The sequence below is a fragment of the Gekko japonicus genome, unplaced genomic scaffold (assembly GCF_001447785.1).
Source record: "Gekko japonicus isolate JY-2015 unplaced genomic scaffold, Gekko_japonicus_V1.1 scaffold13, whole genome shotgun sequence".
NCBI lineage: Eukaryota > Metazoa > Chordata > Lepidosauria > Squamata > Gekkonidae > Gekko > Gekko japonicus.
Genome location: NW_015172553.1, coordinates 1,968,375 through 1,990,590, shown reverse-complemented (window position 1 = coordinate 1,990,590; position 22,216 = coordinate 1,968,375). Strand labels below are relative to the sequence as shown.

At 47.2% G+C, this 22,216-nt stretch overlaps 1 protein-coding gene across 1 annotated transcript in view; it reads left to right on the top strand.

Moving 5' to 3' along the window:
• The first annotated feature begins 498 nt into the window (after window positions 1-498).
• Window positions 499-22,216, top strand: part of LOC107118744 (1,5-anhydro-D-fructose reductase-like) — a 32,466-nt gene continuing 10,748 nt past the window's right edge. The window contains exons 1-5 of the mRNA XM_015421098.1: window positions 499-620; window positions 17,902-18,069; window positions 19,664-19,780; window positions 20,370-20,447; window positions 21,937-22,053. Of these exons, the coding sequence (XP_015276584.1) occupies window positions 549-620; window positions 17,902-18,069; window positions 19,664-19,780; window positions 20,370-20,447; window positions 21,937-22,053 (552 nt within the window). The 5' untranslated portion in view covers window positions 499-548. The remainder of the gene's footprint in view (window positions 621-17,901; window positions 18,070-19,663; window positions 19,781-20,369; window positions 20,448-21,936; window positions 22,054-22,216) is intronic.

Sequence of the window (22,216 nt, the reverse complement as noted above, 5' to 3'; positions counted from 1 at the left end):
CTTTGTTCACTAAAGTGCATTGATTCTGAACATGCTTAATGCCCCCCCTCACACTTCCCTGCTCCTCCACCTCTGACCTCTCAAACCTTTGTTTGTTTTTTGTACTGTGGTTTAGCTTGCTTTCCTGTTTCTGTGAATCCTTTTTCTAAAACAATTTAAACCTGGTTTTGCAAGAGAGGCCCCTTTGTGCTCACACATGTTTTAGGCTCCCAGGGAATTTTGCAAGGGGCCCAAATCTGGTTTGTCACCCATCACTGTCACCTGCCAAACAGCCTAGAGGAGTACTCTGATTAGATGCTGGCAGAAGGGGTTTTGGATTTCTTCATGTTGATTCAAGGGTGGGACTTCTTTGTCTGGATCTTATATAAAAAGTTTCCCTCTCTAGCCTTCCTATTGGCTGATAATGCAGCCAATGATTTGGCAGCATGGGGGTGTCCCTTAACTTGTGGGCAAGACTTCTGATGTGCTTGAAAATGCATAAATACTCAGCTATTGGAATGGTGAAGGGCTGAAGCAGAGACATACCAAATTTTTCCTGAAGAGTCCAGATGGCTTCCACCACTTGCCTTACCCTCCCCTCTGGGAAGCGGATGCCTCAGCTTGGCCTGGGGACGTGGCTGGTAAGCACTTTGTTCAGCTTCCTTGCAGTCTGTCTGTCTGTCTCTCTCTGTTTCTTTGCTACCCGCCCTAGTGCGAGAGGGGAGGCGCGTTATTCAATAGCTTCTCCCTTGTCAATCTCTCTGATGGGAAAGATTTGATGCTGCCGTCATACTCGATGTGCCGGAGAGGGGAGGTATTGGCAGCAGAGAAGAGATGAGTTGGACACAAAAGAAATATAATGTGTGAATGACACATGGATGCCATATGCTGACTGGAACATGAAATCTTTGAGCCCATTTTGGGACTCTAGGTTTTAACGTTCTGGGCTTCTTGGGCCAAACTACACATTACACACATGTGCATGCCATGATGGTATAATGATCTTCTAGGAAGGAGCAATTAAGTATAGAGAAGAGGGGTTATGCCTGCCATCTTCTCAATCCAGCACACCCCTCCCGTTAGCAGCCTTTTGCCTATAGGGTTTCGGATGCACGCTTGCAACAAAATCTCTCTTGGACACGATGGTTTGTATCTTCAGTATTCAATATGTATATTTTCAGTCTGGTGGGAGATAAGAATGTGTCGAACCATATTCAGAGTCTTTGCCTTGAAGAAAACAGGTCAATCCCATGTTTTTATAATTTAGTATTAGGAAGTAGCTCAAGTGGTTAAGATGCTGAACTGCAGGCTGTGGAAGGTCAGTAGTTCAGCAGTTCGAGACCCGAGTTGCCGCATGACGGAGTGAGCTCCCGTCTCTAGTTCCAGCTCCTGCCAACCTAGCAGTTAGAAAGCAAGAAATTGCAAGTAGATAAATAGGTACCACTTCGGTGGGAAGGTAACAGCGTTCCGTGCGCCTTGGCGTTTAGTCATGCCGGCCACATGACCACGGAAACGTCTTCAGACAGCGCTGGCTCTTCAGCTTTGAAACGGAGATGAGTCGGATTCGACTGGCTTTCGAGCAAGGGAACCTTTACCTTTACTTTACCTTCCAAGCAGGCTGGAGCCCCAGCAGCCCTCAATGCCGTTGTGTATTGTGGATATATGAATGAGTTATTCCAGAAATTGTGAAAAAGAAAAGTGGCCTGGAAACGCACTCCTATGCAACTGCCAGTCCCATACGTGGCAGAATAATTCTTACAGAACTGGGAAAAGTACAGAAGATGGTATCCAGGGAGCTTCCACACACATGTGATTGATTCCCCATTGTGTAGAAGCATTGTTGCTGCAAAGGCAGAAACATTTGCAGTAGGAACAAAGCACCCATCCTGGGTGATTCCCCATTCTTTCATCCTCCTCATTCCTCCTGTTCCCCTTCCACATGCTTCTAGAGAGCTTTTTGCTAACTTTTAAAACAATCATAGTAGGTATATCATTTATTTATTTATTTATAGTTTCGATTCCTATACCGCCCTTGACCCCGGAGGGTCTCAGAGCAGTTTACAGAAGATATATATATATACCAATTATACCTAATCTAGGGCCACAATTCATTTTTGGGAGGGGGCTACCTACCAGCACCCAGCGGCATGCGTTCTGTTGCTGTTGCTTTTTTCTCTCCGGGCAGCTTCTGATGTTACTTCCAGCGCTTCGGATGGGCCGACGGGCCGATCGCATCCTCGGCAGGCTTCAGCTGGTGTTCTTTTTGACGCGCAGCTGCTCCCGACGCAGCTCGGCTAACGTCCTTCAGGCTCCGCCGTGCTGCGTCATTAAAATGTTATAGCAATATAGATAAAGGTAAAGGTTTCCCTTGCTCGAAAGCCAGTCGAATCCGACTCTAGGGTTGTGGTGGTCATCTCCATTTCCAAGCCGAAGAGCCAGCACTGTCCAAAGATGTTTCCGTGGTCATGTGGCCGGCATGACTAAATGCGCACGGAACCTTCCCACCGAAGCAGTGCCTATTTATCTACTTGCAATTTCTTGCTTTCAAACTGCTAGGTTGGCAGGAGCTGGAACCAGAGTTGGGAGCTCACTCTGTCATGCAGCACTCGGGTCTCAAACTGCTGAACTACCGACCTTCCAGCCTGCAGCTCAGCATTTTAACCACTTGACCCACCACAGCTCCTATAGCAATATACCTAGTACTAATTATTAGTAAAAGCTGGCAAAAAGCCCCTGTGGGAAGGGAAATGGTAGGCATGACGGGATCAGGAAGGGAAATGCCCTGGATATAGGCAAGGAGGTTTGGGAAATCTAGATCTTTCCATCCATACTGTGGACTGGTTTGATTCGGATAGTTCCAGAAGGATTGGCACATACCCTGAGAAATCACTGAGGGTCACAAGAAGAGCAGAGGTGCTTCCAAAGACCCTGCGCCCATTTGTGAGCCAACGTGCAGGAAATCCACTGTGTGGAGACAGCCCCAGATGGTGGCTGAAGCACCTTCCCTGCAAGGAAAGGTTAAAATATCTGGGGCTTTCAAATTTAGGGGGAAAAGACAACTGGGGGCATTGTTCCCTCTAAGCTGTGGAGTCTTGTGAGCAAAAGTTCTTCTTTGTGAGCTGCGGGCATTAAAGTTGTGAGCAAGCAATTTGGCTACTGCATAAATTAGTTTGCTCTGGAGACACCTTCCTGAGCCAAGACAAATATGTGTGAGCCAGGGGCTAAAAAACTGTGAGCTGGCTCACACTAACTCAGCTTAGAGGGAACACTGACTGGGGGTAGGTCAGAGGTTTGTACAACTGGTGCTTGTTGTGGAGAAGGTGGATAGAGAGACATGTTTCACCTCATAACGTTGGCATTTGTGGTCACCAAATAAAATGTGTTGACAGGAGTTGCTTCCAGGGCAGAAAAAAAAGTGTATAATTACTATTTAGAATTCACTGCCACAAGACATAATGGTAGCCAGTACCTTAAATGGCTTGGAAATATATAGCACCCTTTTATGGAAGAAGGATAGAATCAGGTGGGTAGCCATGTTGGTCTGAAGCAGCAGAAAAAAGTTTGAGTTGCAGCAGGTTCTAGTGTAAAACACACACACACTCTTTGTTATGGAGGAGGATAAGTTTATCAATGGCTATTAGCTACACAGCTAAACAGAACCTCCATGTTTAGAGGAAATATCCTCTGAACGCCAGATGACATGGAAGAAGAACCTCTGAAGGTTTTTCCAGTCTCTAGGGTTGCGGTGCTCATCTCCGTTTCCAAGCCGAAGAGCCAGCGCTGTCCGAAGATGTTTCCGTGGTCATGTGGCCGGCATGACCAGGGCTCTAGTGGGGGGGGGGCTCTCAGGTACGGAGCTCCGGAAGAGAACCTCTAGGGGGCGGGGCGGTCATGTGGTGAAGCCCCGCCCCCTTCTTTACCCCGCCCTCTGCTTCGATCCTCATTCCGTTTGGGAATGAGGATGAAGCAGGAGGGTAAGTAGCCGGGCCTTCTGACACCCTTCCGGTGATGTCAGGGGGTGTGGCCTTCTGTCACTTCCGGTGATGTCAGGGGGCGTGGCCTATGCAAATAAGTTATGCTAATGAGTTATGCTAATGAGCTCCGGCAGCTCTTTTTCTACAACAAGACCCCTGGCCCTGGGCCTCATAGGCTATGCACACGGTGTGGTATCGACAGCACATCAGCCTTGGGCACACACACACCCCTTACCAGTCATGTGCCATGCACATGACTGCTTCTGAGTTTTAAAGCCTGATCTAGAGGTTTCTTGTCTCTTCCAGGAAGGACTTCAGTGCTGTGATCAGGCCTGGTTGTTCCTTTGTATTATATGCCTAAAGATGCATTCCAGTCAGTGTGAAATTGTGGTGCATAAGGGAAAAGTCTGGTGTTTCTAGGCCTAGAACAGATTTAGGGCTGCCATCTCTAGCCTGGGAGAGTCCTGGATATTTAGGGGTGGTGCCCAGTGTTCCCTCTAAGCTGAGTTAGTGTGAGCTAGCTCACAGTTTTTTAGCCTCCAGCTCACACATTTTTGTCTTGTCTCAGGAAGGATGGCTCCAGAGCAAACTGATTTATGCAGTAGCCCAATCGCTTGCTCACAACTTTAATGCCAGTAGCTCACAAAGTAGAATTTTTGCTCACAGGACTTAGAGGGAACATTGGTGGTGCCTGTGGAGGGGGGAATCTGGGGAGGGATTTCACTTAGAATCTATGGAGTCTGCCCTCTGAAGCTGCCATTTTCTCCAGGGGAACTGATCTCCATGGTCTGGAGAACAGTTGTAATTCCAGGAGACCTGCAAGCCCCACCTAAAGACTGGGAACACTAGTCCCAACAATCTAGGGAGAAAGCACTTTTGTTCCCTAAGGAAAAGTTGAGCCCAGTTTGTGAAGGATTATCTGGGTAGCAGAGTGCTCAAGGCACATAACGCAGCAGAGCACACCTGGTTAGTGTGTGCCAGCGAGAGACAGAGTTACACACGGAGCCTCTTTAACTTTGCAAACTAAAATGAGTCCTTTATTGTAAGGAACTCCATTCTAGGCAGGATAGGAATAGGATTCTAATTTAGTCTAACTAACTAGGATGGATAGAGATGCCGGAATCACGTCCTGCCCTCATGGTGCCAAGATGGAGAAGAGAAACACAGTGTGGAGAGAAGGTGTGGAAGGAAGGAAGATTGCCTGAGAATAGCAATCTACACAGAGAGTAAAGGAAGGATAGATCAGTGTCTTGGCCTTTCTGTCTCTCTGAGTCTCTTATAGATCCCCTCTGAAGTCTGAGGCTTAAGAGACAGCACGAAGTCCTTCGCTTCCAATAGTTTGTAGATTCCTACATCTCCATGGCTCAGCATGAGGGAGAAGTACTGGAGAAGCTGGCAATCTGCCCCACACATTCTCTTTTTTCCAGTCCCTACCTTGCCCTGAGGGCCATGAGCTAATGGCCCAGGCTAGCTTGATGTCATCAGACCTCAGAAAGTAAGTAGGGTTGGCCCTGGTTAGTATTTAGATTGGAGATCACCAAAGAATTCCAGGGTTGCTATGCAGAGGCAGTCATGGCAAACCAACTCTGTTCATCTCTTCCCTATGAGGTCTCCGTAAGTGGACTGTGACTTGACACTTGACAATACTTTCTACCACCACCTTGCCCTGGAGGCCTTGTTTCCCTTTTGTTCCTGGCCAGAAGAGCTAGACTCTGCCAGGTGGGAAGGTTACATTGGCTGAACAGACAAAGGAAATAGAAAACACTCTGCTAGTGCTGTTGCCCTGCTATTTTTTGGGAATTTTGCTAGCTGAAACCTTAACCCACCCTGAACAGGCAGGAAGTGCCTCCAGGGCAAGGTAGGAAATGGAAAAATGAGAAGATAGTATGAACTGGAACAAACTGGCTTTTCTTTTCTCACAGACTGGCCTGTTCATTCATTAACCCTTGCACGGCCAAGCGATACCTGAATGCTGGGGCAATCAAAGCGTCTATTCTACCTTCTGGTCTGGCCCCTGTTAGCGGAACAGAAAGAGGGGACAGGCCATACATGGGGGGCACCAGAGGTTACCTAGAAGGTTATGGACGCCAGATGAAGGAACATTATTGGGGGAGCATCCTACTCAAACTTTTCTGCATGTGCAAATTAAATATATAATGAAACTGTATCCACACATGACTGCATACCCAGTCTTTCCCCCCCATAACACATTATTGGTCAAATGCTTCTAAGTACTGTGGAAAAGAAAGAAAGAAAGAAAGAAAGAAAGAAAGAAAGAAAGAAAGAAAGAATAATAGTTGAAAAGCCAATACATTTAATACAATACACAGCAAACGTCTCCTTTTTCTAAAAAATCCTGTGTCCTGCCTGTAGCCCCAACTATCTCTAAGGGGCCTGCTTTGGGACTAATTATTCTATGCTGCCCGGAGCTCCCAGCACCAGTCCATTTACTGCTGCTGCTTTTGAGGCCCATTATGCACGGGTGTGTCCCCTCACTTTTGCCGTGCATCTCCATCAGATTTTCTTTTTCATTCTGCATCGATTTCCCCATTTTCATCACTCAGTTTGCTTTCTGGTTGCTGCAGGGAGGCTTCACTGCGCACTCTCTTGCATAGGGTGTATTTAAATTAACATTTCATATCTAGCCTCGTTCTGCTTATACAAAAATTAAAACTAGGAGGAAAGTAATTTTTAAACATTCAAAATGGTGCTTGCGTGACAATGGAAGAGGGGGGTGGCAGAGGGGTGTGTGGCTCTTTCCCATTTTTCACAGGGGCCAACAACACAACAGAGAATCCACTAGAGCTTGGCAATAAGAAAAGGGCGCTTCGCAGCTGCTCTACTCAGTTTCAAAAATAGTTTGGTCAATTACAGGACTTTCTTTAAAAAAAATCTTTGCCTGTGTTAGTTCCTTTGTGTTCCCCTTCATTCAAGGAACTGAACCAGGAGGATTTAAATGGAAGGTGCTTACTTGACACTACTGAGCAGCTGTGATAGGGCAGCTGCATAAATTAAAAACAAAAACCTTTGGACACAAGCCCCCCCACGTCACAAGTGATGTTCCCACCCCAATTAAGAAAAAATGCTTTTTTAGATTGTAGCTGCAGAATAAGTATGCCAGAGAAAAAAGAATGGCATGTACGGCAGGCACAGAATTCGAAGTCAGGCTTAAAGGCTTGACTGCTTGGATTCTCTGCAGGAAGCTGTGTGTGTATAATAGCCTGGACGGAGCCCCCAGTGGTGGGCAAGATTCGCTACAGGGTGAGGATGCAGATGTGGCAGGTTCCTGTTGTTCCAATAACGGCAGTGGGTTTTTTTTGTTACACTAGAACCTGCTGCTACAGCAGATAACAAATGCTTCTAACGTCAGTGACCCCTCATTGTACATGGGGGATTGAGGCTCCACCTTATCTCAGGCCGATGGTCTGATCCAGCATAAGCCAGTTCTGATATGTTCCTAGAGGTTCTCTCACTGAATTCATGGTGGAGGTGAGATATGAATCAGGAGATTGCAAGCAATGCTAATTTGCTCTTCTTGCCCATGAAGGAATTGATTCTGTTCAGAACGGCAAGTCTGGGATTTTAACCATGAAAGGGTCCTTCTTAGGGCTGCCAGCTTTGGGCTGGGAAATACCTGGAGCTTACAGTTTGTCCCCTGGGCTGTCACCAGTCTTCTCCATGAGGTGGGGCTGCCACACTTGCAGGTGAAGCAAACTAGCGCTCCAGCTGGGGAATGCACTCCCTCTGGCTCCACTCTGAATATGGCTGGGGGCGGGGGGGGGTGGTGAGGGCAAGAAGGAAGCAGCCCCTCCTTTGTGTCTGGATCCAGCTCCAGCGGTGAATTCCCTTCTCCCAGTTACCAGGTGGAATCATCGAGGCTCAAGGTTGCAGCCAGTCTTTCTCACTACCCTGTTTCTAGGTGGGGCAAACCAATGCTCCAGGTGGCGCAGGGGGTGGCTACAATCTTGCCTGTCCACCAGGCTTGCTAACTTCCAGGAGGGGCATGGATTTGTCTTGGTATTACACCTGGTCACCAGATCACAAATATCAGTTCCCCTTGAGAAAATGGCAGCTTCGGGAGGTAGACCATGTAGCATCTATGGTTGCTAGGTCCCCCCTGGCCACCAGTAGGGAATTGGGGGGGGGGGCTAGTGTTGCCAGATCTATGTTAGGAAACTCCTGGAGATTTGTGAGATGAAGCCTGGGGATGACAGAGACCTCAGTGGGGCACAAGGCCATAGAGTCCATCCTCCAAAGCAGCCATTTTCTTCAGGGGAACTGATCTCTGTAGTCTGGAGATGAGCTGTAATTCCGGGGGATCCCCAGGTCCCTCCTGGAGGCTGGCACCCTTAATGGCATCACAAGCCTGCTGAGCTCCCTTCTCTCCACAAACTCCACCCACCCCAGGCTCCACCCCCGAAATCTCTCCCAACCCAGAATTGGCAATGCTACTGTCCACCGTAGATGTTTTTCTCCTCAGCTAAGCTCAGATGCTAAAGTGAGTCCTGTAGGGAGGGGTGAAGGGATGAAAGGCACAAAAAAGGGGAGGATTCATGTTCCCCTTTTGCTGGGCCCCATAAGCACCATTTTAAAAATCAACACTGCTGCCTTTCATTGGCATGAAGAATTTACCCTCTAAATTCAGGTCAAGGCTTCCTCTGCCAGTTCGCGAGAGGGAGCCGCTAATGCCAAGCCTGGAGGAGGGAGAGGCCCTCCAAGTCATGGGAGTGGCTCTCCAAGTCTCACCCGACTTGACTTTGGCTTACCCATGGTGCTTTGTGGCACAGAGCGCGTGCTGTGTTACAGAGTTAGGAACGGGGTCCAGGCTGAAGTGGCTTTTCAGCGCACTCCGTCTATGCAGTCCTGACTCTCAGCCCAGTTCAATCCACGTCAGAGTCAGTCCTGCCTTTCTCTCTCGCCAGAAAACCAATTTCCTTTGTTTACGCAAAAACAAATTTATTCCAGTTGGAGTAAACCTGGCTTGCGGCATGATTTCTTGAGGACAAAAAAACAAATTCACTCACGCTCTGGCTCTAACTTTGCTCTGGAAACTGTAACCCAAACCAGACCTCCTGTTCGCTTAGCGCACGAGCTAACAAATAAGCGGTGACTGGGGTCAATCTAGGAAAAGTTCAGAGGTTAGGAGGAGAGAAAGAGCGCCAATGTGCCAAGGATGTCTCCAAGGGAAGTGGGTGAGAAATATTCTGCCCCCCTCCATTCTCTTTCACTCCCCCCAGCTTTCAGTCACAGCTTTAAAATTCTCATAGCAGGGGAGGACATTTTGTTTCCCTTTGTATATTGCATACAGAAATTCTCTTGCTCCCCTAATGATGGCCTTCACCAACCTTCCCCCTGACTGTTGCGGTCAAGGCACAGCAGCTCCTTCCAAGACCATTTAGAACGTGAAAAAAAGTGGGCCCAGCAGCACGGTTCTGTGGGTTCCCCCCCATTTTGGGGGCCAATTGTAAGAACATGTCAAAAAGGGACAGTTTTGCTGCTGACCCTTTTGGGCCCCTGTGAGATTCAGGTGGGTGAACGACAGGAATGGTGGGATTTAAGTTTGAAAAAAAAATATGAACACAAAATGCTGACTCTCATACTGCCGGTGTCAAGAATATCCTGAGGGAACTGGGACGTCCCTGGTTCAAATCTAATGTCAGGCAGACGACCAGAGATGGGGGGATGGGAGCAGCGGGTGTGCTAATTTGCCCCACCTACAAATATTTTCAAAATGCGGATTAAAAAAATTTCCCAACCCTTGGCAACCTCTAGAGTCGGCATAACAAGATGTCAAAGTGATGCTTTTTAAAACTTCATGGACATAACTTAGCCTGCATACCCCCACCCCCAGTGATGAATGACATCTTGGGGGGGGGGGAAACATGCATAACTGGGCTTTGGAAAGTCCCAGACCACCTTCTAAGAAGCAGTGAATGTTCAGCTATGCAAAAATTATGAAGTCAGATACAAGGCAACATGAAAATGGAGGAGCCAGCCAACAATCTCCTACCTGGTTCCTTTTTATTCCATGCCTGTGAAGTTTTAATCTAAAGCATTAGTGATAATGCTGGTACTCACATGGTCAGAAATAAAACCGACCTGGGGCAGGGAATGTTGTACCTTTCTTGGATGACTTCTGTACACAGTCTGGGGGTATTTTTGATTCCACTTCTTATCATGGGTGGTGGTGGTTATGGCCAAATGTCTTTAACCGACTTGGGTAAATTTGCTAGCTGTACCCCTCTTTAAATGGGAGGGGGGTGTCTGGCCACATCTAGACTACTGTAACTTGCTCCCTGTCAGACTGCCTTTGAATAGTGTTTCGAAATTGCAATTGGCCCAGACGCGGCTGCCAGTCTGTTGGTGAGGCACACTGCTCAGGAGCATATTAGTCCCATTTCATTAAAACGGCACTACTTGCCACACAATGCATGTACTTCTGAACATGTATTGCTAACCTCACATTTATCCAGGGTTCAGTTGCAAAGTGAATGCACGTTGGCTGTTTTTTACCAAAAGATGTCTGTGTAAACATACAGGATGATTGCGTGTTGACTGTAACACGTGAACAAGGCTAGTGCCTCAGGGCTGCTTCCTCTGCCTGCCCTGGGCACTGAGCTCCTTCTCCACCAGCTGATGTAAATATTATTCATGAAGGACAAGAAGTAGCAGCAGGCCCTTTTAAAAGCAGAATTAGCATTCTAGCCAATGCATATTTTATGTTTTTATAGAAAGACATGGGGAATGAAGAAAGGTGTGGGCTTAGACTGCAATCCTATGCATGCTTACCTGGAAGTAAGCCCTTCTGAACTTGGTGGGACTGTTTTCTGCTCAATCAACTGTTGAGCTGGCTGTTAGTTTTCAGTGTCTCACTTTTGAACATTGCCGATGGTGAGAGAGATCACAGACTAGCCGTTTTAAATCAAATATCAGATGTGACCAATCTTTTATTCAATATGCAGATACCAGAAATTCAGATCTTTTGAAAAGCCCTACAAATGGTATCATTCTTCTCTAGCAACAACTAGGGCAGTTCTACTTATAGTTGTACGTGATCCATAGAAAATGGTGCATTGTTTGACTTTTCAAAATGGCTACCACTGACTCTGTAATGAAATTACATTCCTGATTAAGAAGTCACTCGCTTGATGGACATGCTGTAAACATATTTTCCTCAGGCCAAGCCCAAAATTAATTGAGTCCAGATGGAAGGATTGGAAAGTTCAGCACTAAGTCATTATTTTAATCAAACAGTGTATGCATTATACAGTGATATGGATCAGGTAAAGCATACAAAGCAGGGCTTTGCACATAGAGGAACACCCTAAAGGCATACAAGAACCTGTAATTTTTCTGCACTGAGGGTAAAAAAATAAAGGAGAGGGGCTTTTATCGGGAAGAAAATGGCAAGAGAGAAAAAGGATTGAACCCCCCCCCCCACCTCACTGCCATGACTGAGAAAGAAATCCTGGCAGCTAAATTCATAAAGCCCTGACCTGGATGGCCCAAGCTAGCCCAATCTTGCCAGATCTCAGAAGCTAAGCAGGGTCAGCCCCAGTTAGTACTCGTATGGGAGACCAACAAGCAATACCAGGGCTGCTATGCAGAGCCAGGCGATGGCAAGCCACCTATGAACCTCTCTCAGGCTGCGATCACAGGCACAATTAGCCCCACCATAGGCATGAATGCCGGCAGGGGTCATTTCATAGAAAAAGAGCTGCAGGAGCTCATTAGCATAATTTATTAGCATATGCCACACACCCTGACATCACCGGAAGTGTGCACCAGCCCCTCTGACAGGCAGAAGCACCTGGGATCCATTCTTTCCCCCTTCTCCCTTCCCTTCGCCTCCAAGTCGGGCGAAGGAAAGGGGGAGGGGGAGGATCTCAGGCGCTTCTGCCTGACAGAGGTGCTGGCGTGCCCACAGCCAGCATGGGTGAATTATAGAATCACAGACTCATAGAGTGGGAAGGGACCTCCAGGGTCATCTAGTCCAACCCCCTGCAAAGGACTATTTGTAAGATTATCTGTAAAACAGAAGACCAGGATGCATCTCACTTCTGGCAATCACTTGGAGAGACCCTATCACTCAGCTTCCATTGCCCCCCACACACCCCACACTGGAATAAGAACATAATATCAGGCCATAGCACATTGCAATAAAGCCCCTACAACTGTATACAGAAATAATGAGCTTCCCTACCATTTGCCACAACTAGCCCACCACACAACCAGGATCAAGACTCCTAAGTGGACCAACAGACAGGCATACACTCGTTTGAGAAACTGAGTATTACATTACAACACCTCTGGAACATTACAGATCAGTAGAGGCAGCACTGCACATCCTTTTGTAGCCGGGTCCTAAATCCCTGGGAAGTTGGTCAGGACAGAGTCCATTTATTTCCATCTCCACCAAGCATAATCTGTGAAACAGGCCAATGTGCAGATGGAGAACAGCCTGTCTTGTGTTTACAGGATGAGACCTTAGCACCCTCCTACGCCCCTGGCCACATCACCAGCCCCAGAAGCACTGCAGGCATTTGTGCCCCCAACACAGAGCAAAGACCCCCGCATTTCACTCAAAGCCTGCATTGTTCCACAGGGATAGCAGCACTCACTGTGCAGTGTTATCATGGCCAGACCACGGAGACGCAGGCGCCGTCTTTCTGTGATGTAACAGCTGTTTTTGCCAGCCGAAGCCCATCCCCCAGTAGCAAGTTAATTGTACCATATAGCTGGCTTGCAAAATAACAATCAAACCCGCTGCCAATTTTTATCCTGTCCCAAAGGCACATCCAGCACTGCCATAGAACCACAAATATTAACATGCACCACTGCACAAATATATTTAGGCCAAAATTATATATGCTAAAATGTAACATGACACAAATTCATGTAGGAACATATTATATATGTGTCTTTGTGTCTTTGTGTCTGTGTGTGTCTAACTGTTCAAAACACATACAAGAACAACATAGAGGTTTTATACACTGATGTATAAATATATCAAGCACACAACAAAAGTCTGGTAGTCTTCCTATTTCAAGGCAGAACCTCTTCCTCAGGTGTTTCAGTCAAAGTTTTTGAGGGTATCATGAATACTGTGAGTTTGGTAATAGCAAAGTCTCATTGACTATCACTTGTATACAGGAACCAGACATCTTAAACATCCAGTGCAACACCAGCATGGAACACACAGAACTGAAGTTTCTTATAGGGGACTATCAAGGATAAAGGTTGTTTTGCGTTGCCGTTATGCTGAAGAATGTCTTTTCTGCAGTCACCAGGAAGCAGAATTAGAGGAGTATTTGTGCTGTTTCTCCATTCTAAACCTGTTAACTCCTTATTCACATACAACAATGAGATCCTAGTAATGTTGACTTGTATGTCCCATCCCATTTGAATCGTTTTCCTCTTCTCTCCCCACTGTCGGCCTCACACTCACATTCCTTGCCTGCTGCTACCTCCCTCTTCCTAAAAGTCAAGCTCAAAATAACTTTTTCCACTCTATGATCTTAGACCTTTTGCTCTTCTTCTTTTTTTTACAGCTATCTCCAGTGGTGCTATTTTACAAAACAAAACCAACCCTCTTCTAGAACAAAGTTCTCATGTGCATGCACCTGAAAACGTATACCTTGAATAAAACTTTGTTGGTCTTAAAGGTGTCACTGGACTCAGACTTTGTTTTGCTGCTTCAGACCAACACAGCTACCCACCTGAATCAACAACTCTCTTCTAGAGTTAGTCCCCCATCCTTCCACACTAGGTTTCTAAGTTTTACTTCATAGAAAGCCTAACCACTACTCTTTTATACATATTGCTCCAAATCACTTGAAAGGAAGACGAGTAACTAAGAACCCTCAGCAGAGTTTTGACTCTTAATATTTTGGTAGTTTGCTTGATAGTTTGTGTAAAAGCCATTGTGCTGTATAGACTTAAACTGATGCTACAGCTTGTGACTTGTTACATGGCTTTAACTCACTGCATAATGGTTCTACAGTTGCATTTTAAGTAAAGACAAAAAGATGTTCACAGACCAAGTCTGAAAAATGGTATAGCCGCACAGAAAAAACAGAACTGCAACCGGATGGCCTGAATTGTCTGTAAAACAATGGCCTATTATGCATTAGTGTTTTGTCTCATTTTCTCCATGCAAGTTAGTCAGGTTTTCTTTGTCATTCTGCATTCCCATTGCTTTCACCGTGCATGTCTGTCATTTCTCCCCGTCGTTCTGCATTGTTTTTTCTACCTTCAGCACTCAGTTCACTTTCCATTTGCGGTTTACTTGGGTTATTTGAGAGTGGTTTTGTGGCAGTCTTTCCCCTTGCTTTGCTTCCAAGCTGAAGGGAATTCAAAAGCATGCAGATTCCCTTGGATTCCCGCACCCACCCTTTCCCAGCCCCCTCAGAGGCCACTCCTCCACCCACATTGAGGTCGTTCCTCCCACTCCTTATTGGTGAGTTTCGTGCCGGGCGTGTTTCTTGAAGTATGAGATTATTCAGTCTCTATTGACTCTCGGGTAGCCATCTTAGCAGAATGCTAGTGGTTCTCCATCCTTCATGTGTGTATAAGCTCCACTATTGCATACCCATTTAATTTTTTTTTATACAAGCGGGATGAATCTAACAAAATGAGTTTTTCACTAGTCTTGGAAACTGGGGGGGGGGGAATTAGTGCCAGGAGCCTCTTTGCAAGATCTGAAAGGGTGGAGGGAGGGAGGGATTGGGTCAAGACTGGCACATTTCCTTTGGGTTCCCAGGAGGCTGGGAAAAAACATGGCTGTCCTAAGGATCTAAGGGAAAACAGTTGTAAAAGCTTTGGGCTTCCGGTTGCATCCCAGTGTATGTCTCTCTTTACATGTCAATTTCATTCAGTTTCATTCTGCGCTGATGATTCCCCCCCCCCCCAAAAAAAAAGTGGGGCAGGCCAGGGGAAGAGGGAGAAGGTGCCTTGCTGTGGCCTTGGGGCCGCTTGGAGGTGCAGCTAGGCAAGGCAGGCGAGAGCCTGGCCAAGGCATGCGTGTTGCTTTTCACAGTGGCTGATAACACAGCAGAGAATTCAAAAAGTCGCTTGGTCAATTTCAGGCTTCTATTTTTAACCTTCCCTGCCTTACTCTGTGTTCCATTTCGCTCAAGGAACCGAAGCATGAGGATTTAAGTGGAAGGCACTTGGTTGATACTACTGTGCAGCTGCAATAGGGCAATTTAAAAAAACTGGATGTCACCCCCCCACACACATCACAAGTGTCATTCCCACCCCAATTAAGAAAAATGGGGGTTTTTTGTTCTGGATGCAGAATAAACACACCAAACCCCTCCCCCCCCCAGAATGGTGCATTCAGCAGGCACCCAAATCACAGTCATACAAATCAAAGTCAAGCTTATTTAATTTTATTTATTTTAAAAAAATTATTTATATCCCACCCTCCCCGCTGAAGGAGGCTCAGGGCGGCTTACAAGGCCATTGGCATCATAAAAACATTAAGACAATAAAAACAGTTAATATCATAAAAACAAATTCCAAAGGTGCCACATATAGGCAATGGCAAAGTAGGCTGTGAGTGCATCATAGGCCAATGAGTGAAGAAACCATCCACGCAATTCCAGGCTGAACAGCAAAGGCCCACCCAGACACAGGGAAGCGTGGCTCTGCTTTCCAGGTGGTGCTTGTGGCTCTTATTGATGGCAGAGCTGCAGCTGTTCTGATCCTTCAGGAAGGACCCCTTGGCCCAGCCAGCTCTTTGTTTACAGGGTTTGACTCAGTCTGCTAAGCGACTAGAGATTGCGGGAGGCCCACTAAGTCTGTAGTTACGGCAAGGCCCGCCATGACATTTGATACTGTACATATCAACATATTTTCCCACATAAACTATGCGGCTGGAGGCTTGCCTCACATGGGATGCCATTGCTGCTACCTATATATGGGGGGAGATCATGGTGCACTGGTACAACATCTGCCTTGCATGCTGATGATGCTAAATTCAGTCCTCAGCCTCTGCAGTTGTGAACAACTTACTATGTATTCCAAGTTCTCTAAGTTTAACATTCAAAAGAAAACTTTTAAAATCTGTTAACAATGCAAGGTCCCGGCCACACATGCCAGAAAATGTGTGTGGGGGGAGGCGTGGCTATTTGTGCCATCACATTCTGATCTGCCATTATGCGATCAGATACGACAGCGACGCACCGGGGTTTCGTCCTTCAGCGTGCGCTGCAAAGAGGACGGCCGAAGGGAATAGGCACACGCCGACATGATCTCACACCGAACGAGTCCGTCTGCAGCCCGTAGCAAACCATTTGCTAGTAGATCTTTCCAGGTACTTTTTAACTGCACATCTTCGGCAGCACGCCACAGGTTGACCATGGGTGTGCTATGCTTCCCAGATCATGCCCCGAAAATCCACCCAGCATTCGTGCCTTTTGCGCGGCAAATTCTCCGTGTGACTGGGGCCCAAGTTGACCTTCTATTCAGATTTATTTCTCATATCGATGTTCCTTATTATAGAGTGGTGTTTCTGTCCCCTTTCTTGCAGGTGGAGCACAAAGGCTAGGGGCTTGGCAGCTGAGAAAGAAATGTGTCAACCATAAAGGTGTGCCAGGGTGCTGAGTGACTCAAGAGGCCCTGAGCTCCCTTTTGCATCTGGGCTCGAGAGCAAATAAACCAACAGATTAACTGAATGTCTTGGCACAGCCTGGTTGGAGCTTCATGTGATGGGTTGACACCTGCCAACATGAAAGCAATTCAAACCTGCCAAGTGTAAAGATTTTGGATTCTAAAGGGGAAATTTCATATTCAAAATAAGGCTTCGTCATGGAAAGCTAAGTCTTGTGGCATTTCAACACACACACACAAAACTCCTATTTAGTTTTGCTTCTGCAGACTAACATGGCTACCCTCTGAAATGTGCAACCTTTAAAATCTTAATAGCAAAACTGGAAATTCTGGAAAACTGAGACGGGGGGCAAATATTCCTCTCTACTTGAATGTGGATGAAAAAAAACACACACATTCCCTCTGAAATCTTTCCTTGGCCAGTAAGTGATGCACTGCCTGTTGAAAAGCATCAGTGATCAGACCCTACAATGTCCCTTTAAGAATGATGTGCATCTGTGTATACACAACAGTGTCACATTCAGAATCTGCATCCAGCCTTCCTTTGGTATTACTTCGCTTCTGTGCTGGCTGCACAGTACAGATCATAGTGAAATAATTTGGCAAGGTGTGATGCACTCGCACTACAAACCTAGGTCAGCCCAATGAATATGGTGTTCATCTTCAGAAGTCTTCTTTATGACAATCACATATGTTTTAGTAATCTGGAGAGGGGAACTGGAAACCTTTATTTCATCCCTCCCTCCAAACACATCAATGGAGACTTCTTTCCAGTCTATGGATACATAATCTCTTTCAGGACTAGAAAAGGGTAGAAATGTGGTTCAGTGGAAGAGCATCTGCTTTGTGTACAGAAGTTCCTAGGTTCAATCTCCAGTCAAAAGCATCAGGTAACAGGTGTCCTGACCAGGATAGCCCAGGCAAGCCTGATCTTGTCAGATCTCAGAAGCTAAGCAGGGCCAACCCTGGCAAGTACTTGGATGGGGGGCCTCCAAAGAATGCCAGGGCCGGGGCCCAGAGGCAAGCTATCAAGCCACTTCTCTGATTGTCCTCCATGCCCCAGTAGAAGTCGCCAGAGGTGTCCATGACTTTCAGGCATGGACACGCACACATGTGTACACACACACACAAATGCAAAAATACTAGGTAACAGATGATGTGATTAAGGTCTACCTGAAACACTGAAGAGCTACTGCCAGGCAGAATAGATGATACTGACCTTGACAGACATCGATGGTCTCACTCAGTATAAGGTAGCTTCATGACTCTAGATTGTACCATCACTGCTCTAATGAATGCCATCTGGGGTGTGTGTGTCTTCTATTCATTTCAGTCTCCTGACGGTCTTGTTCAAGAAGCCATCAAAGTGGCAATTGATAATGGCTATCGGCACATTGACTGTGCTTATTTTTATGGCAACGAGGGACCAATCGGTGAAGGTCTTGAGAAGGTCCTGAAGGAGGGTCGAGTGAAGAGGGAAGATCTTTTCATTGTTAGCAAGGTGAGCTGACTTTTTAAAATATATATATATATGATACAAAGGATTGCTTTTGCCCTGGCATTCATGAAGACACTGTGATTGGAGGAGCTGGCTTGTCAGCTGCTCTTTCAGTTTATGATGAGAACAGAGTGAATTGGTGGAAATGGGTTGGAGGGGGTGGGTGGAGTAACAAACAAGCACTCTGGTTGGTCTGGTCTGTGGGAACCTGTAATAATAAGTGCTGCAGAGTTGTTTGGGAATAACTTGAGAAGATTGAGGCCCAAATTACTTATGATACTCAGTCATATGTATTACAATTGCACATTTGGTCCCTACCCCCACACACCTAGGTTTGCTGAGAGCCCCACAGGAGTGGTTGCACTGCAAAAACTGTTTACTTTCAGTCCCTTACCCTCGTAGAAGGCTGCCATCATCAAAAGAATTCCCCCTTGTTATGCCTTTCCCTGGTTTTCTGGAACACGAGGAGTTTGGGGTATGCACAAGAAAGAAATGGAGATCTATGGTCTATCGACCACTTCCCTGTTCCTCTGTATCTATTACAGCTGTTGAGGCAGAATGGGACTGCTCCCCTCACAATATCATGGGACTATTTTTGCCTTGAGTGGGGAACTGGAAGATGGGGGAAAGGTCTCCTTAGCCTGTTCTCCAGCACTCTTCTCGGCATTACTCCCTCCCCCGCTGCTTTTCACCCTGTGAAAGAAATGATACTGATATCCACAGTGTCTCCCTTGTAAGAGGAGCTGCAGTGACTTGCCAAAGAGCTGAAAAATCCACACTTTTCTTTCCCTCACTGACTCTTTTACTTCCAAATACTTTACTTCAACCCTCATCCAAGCCACTGGAGTATGTAAACTAGGGAGCAGCCACCAGATACCAAAGGCCGGTCAGCAGGCCATCTACAATCCGTCACCTTTGCTCCTTCCAAATCTCTCCCAGTGGTGCACCTGCCTCTCAGCCCCACCCACCTCACAGGGTGTCTGTTGTGGGGAGGGGAAGGGAAAGGAGTTTGTAGGCCACTCTGAGACTCCAAGTGAAGGGTGGGGTATAAATCCAATCTCTTCTCTTCTTCTTCTCCGTCTCATTCCTTCGCACTTTCATCCTCCCTGGCACATCTGATTCTCTCTCCTTTTATCTGCCGCCCCAGTCCCAGTGCTGCCTGTAATCCCTCCCTCCTCTATTCCCAGTCTGGCCTGCCCCCCTTGATAAGCCCAGATGCCTTCCGGTCATTCTGGGCGTGGTCATAGGTGTGCCGGTGGTGGTCCTATCAGCCCAGGGGCCGTGCCGCCAGTGCCGTGGCCTAGTTTTCCCACCATGCCTGCCCTCAGCCCTCCCCCAGCGGCATCCTGGGATAGAGCTCCGAGGTGCCTGACCGAAGGGACGTGCTCTGCCGGCGTGGCTGCATCTCCCCGGGTCTGCGATGGTCGTTTCTCCTGGGGCTTCCCGTGGCAAGGCGCCGTGCTGTGGCACTGTCGGTCACCATGGTGTCGTCACTGCCTCGCTCCTCTGCTGGTCCCTGGGTGAGTGGCATGGTCGGCGCATCTCTGGAGGGTGGGGCCAATCAACTGGATTCATGGGCATGTTCTTCTCTTGGCAGCTGTGGAACAGCTACCATGCTCCCGAAGATGTGAAGCCAGCTTGCATGGAAACCCTGAGGCTGCTACGACTAGATTATCTGAATCTATACCTAATGCACTCCCCAATGGGCATCAAGGTAAAACAAGCTATTGGGCTTTGATTGGGGGCGGGGAGGAAAGGCAGGATGTAAATGTTTCGATAGATAGATAGATAGATAGATGATAGATAGATAGATGATAGATAGATAGATAGATAGATAGATAGATAGATAGATAGATAGATAGATAGATAGGGAAGGGATATAAAAATGTACAGACAGATTTACCAGTGGTAAAGCTAATCTGAAACAAAGTGAGAATCAGGCCATGGAATCTGGAAACCATTAAGGACAGCAGAGTAAAAGAGATGGACAGGTCTGCCCTATGGAGTGCAATACAATGGGAAGTTTTGTATGGGTCTGTCCCCTCCCTAGAGGGGATGATCAGGAGACTTTTCCACCTCAGGTGGCACAGAGGGTAGGAGCTGTGGCTCAGTGGTAGAGCATCTGCTTTGCACACAGAAGGCCCCAGGTTCAATTTGCGGCATTCCAGTTAAAAGAGTCCAGTAGGAGGTGATGTGAAAGACCTTTACTTGAGACCCTGGATTATAGCTTGCAGTCTCAGTAGACAGTATGAACTTGGCAGACCAGCATCATGTGTGTTCATGGGTGTTCTTGTCTGCCATAGAACGTCAAGGGGGACCTTTTGCCACAGAAGGACGGCAAAGTGCTGCACAGTGATGTCGATTACATGGACACGTGGAAGGTAAGAAGCAACCATCACACCGTTTGCCACAAGTCACAGTTTGGAACCAGTGGGAAAAGGTTGCACTGATGCCAGATGCCAAGGAGAAAGCCAGAGTCATTCATAGGTCTTTGTTTCATCCTCCTACTCACTCTACGGTTGGTTTGCATATTTCTGCTCATGACTTGGTAGCTGCCACATGTGTGAATGGGCCATGGCACACCCAGCAGCACAAACAGAACTTTCGTAACACCTCACCCCACCTGCTGCTTGTCAGTGGGGCTGGCTGCCAGTCATCGAGGGCAGAAAGCGCACATGGTCTGACATTCCCTCATACTCTTCCCTGGCCTCTTGGCACTTCTGCAGAGAGGTCTCCAAAGTGCTGCCCCCCTAACTGCTGGCCCCACTGGTCTAGGTCTTACAAGCCCAGCCGCTCTAGGTTCTGTTAACGGTGCTACTGAGCATGTGCCCATCTGTGTCACTAAAGAGTAGCCGTCGCATGGCTACTGCTATGCTTGAGCACTAACAGCCTCCGTGTGAATTTTGTGGTAGAGGAAAAAGAACACCAGTGTCCTCTGTGAAGTAAAAGGGGTAAATCGGCAACCTGAAGAGATTAGGCAAATCGAGCACATTGTATGTTACATTTTTTATCATTTTGAATTATTTGTTCTGCTTCTGCTGCTCACGGTGAGTGGCTGTGCTATTCCCAGCACGGAAGCCCCACCATGCCCAGCTCACGTTTTGAGAAACTCTCCTGTTTGTTTTCTACATATAACTTGAAGTGGGGTGTTGTGTCCGCAGAGAGTCACTAGGGAGCCAGGGCCTTAGTCAGAGCTTGGTCCTGAATAACAAAAGGACCAAGGATCCTCGGAACACCAATAGGATCTCTAGGTGGACATTCAAACCCCACCAGTAGGAAGAGGAGAGCTGGCTAGGGATTGGTTAGGGACCAAATAAATACAGGACATCGCGGGCTTATTGTAGTGTTGTGTGTACGTGTGCTAATAAGCAGAGCTGGTCACTATGCTGAATCACTGAGCTTTCCTGCAACGAACCCACTACAAAAGATCGCAGCAGGCCCTTTGGCAACTCAAAAAAACCACGCTCTTGTGATTTTTCTAGTCACAGAAGAGGCTGCTACAATGTTCTATCGGTCAGAATTTCCCTTTCAGGTCAAGTCCCAAGGTGTACTCCTCTAAGCATATATCTGTACCCTTGTTTTTGTGAAATGATTCTCAGGCAGTCGACTATTGCAATCCCGCCCCCCGCCCCCACACATTCTGCAGTTTTGCTGTGCTTGCACAGAAATGCACTGTGATGACTTACGAGATCTGGTAGGAGCAAGTCTGGTGATGCATCTGTGGGTGCTGCGTGGCCGTGCCCTGTGCTGGAGTTCTTTCCTCTGGCCCTTCTGCCCCCCCCCCCAGCTTCACAGGCACACCCTGACCCTTACCTTGCAAGTGCTGCCAGCCAACAGCCCTGGACCTGAGTGATTTTAATTTTTTTGCAGGCTATGGAGAAGCTGGTGGATGAAGGCCTGGTGAAAAGCATTGGGGTGGCCAACTTTAACCAGTGTCAGCTGGAGAGGCTGCTCTCTGAAGCACGTATTAAGCCCGATGTCTGTCAGGTAATGTCTGTCTTTGATTCCAGAGTGTGAGCTAGTACCAGAAAGAGGCTGTTGGTGAGAGTGCTCAGCCTCAGCCCTGAGTTCAAATCCTTGCATGCATCTGGTGGTCTTGGACTTGTCAGAGTTCATATTTACTCACTACTCTGAATATTTGAACCTATTC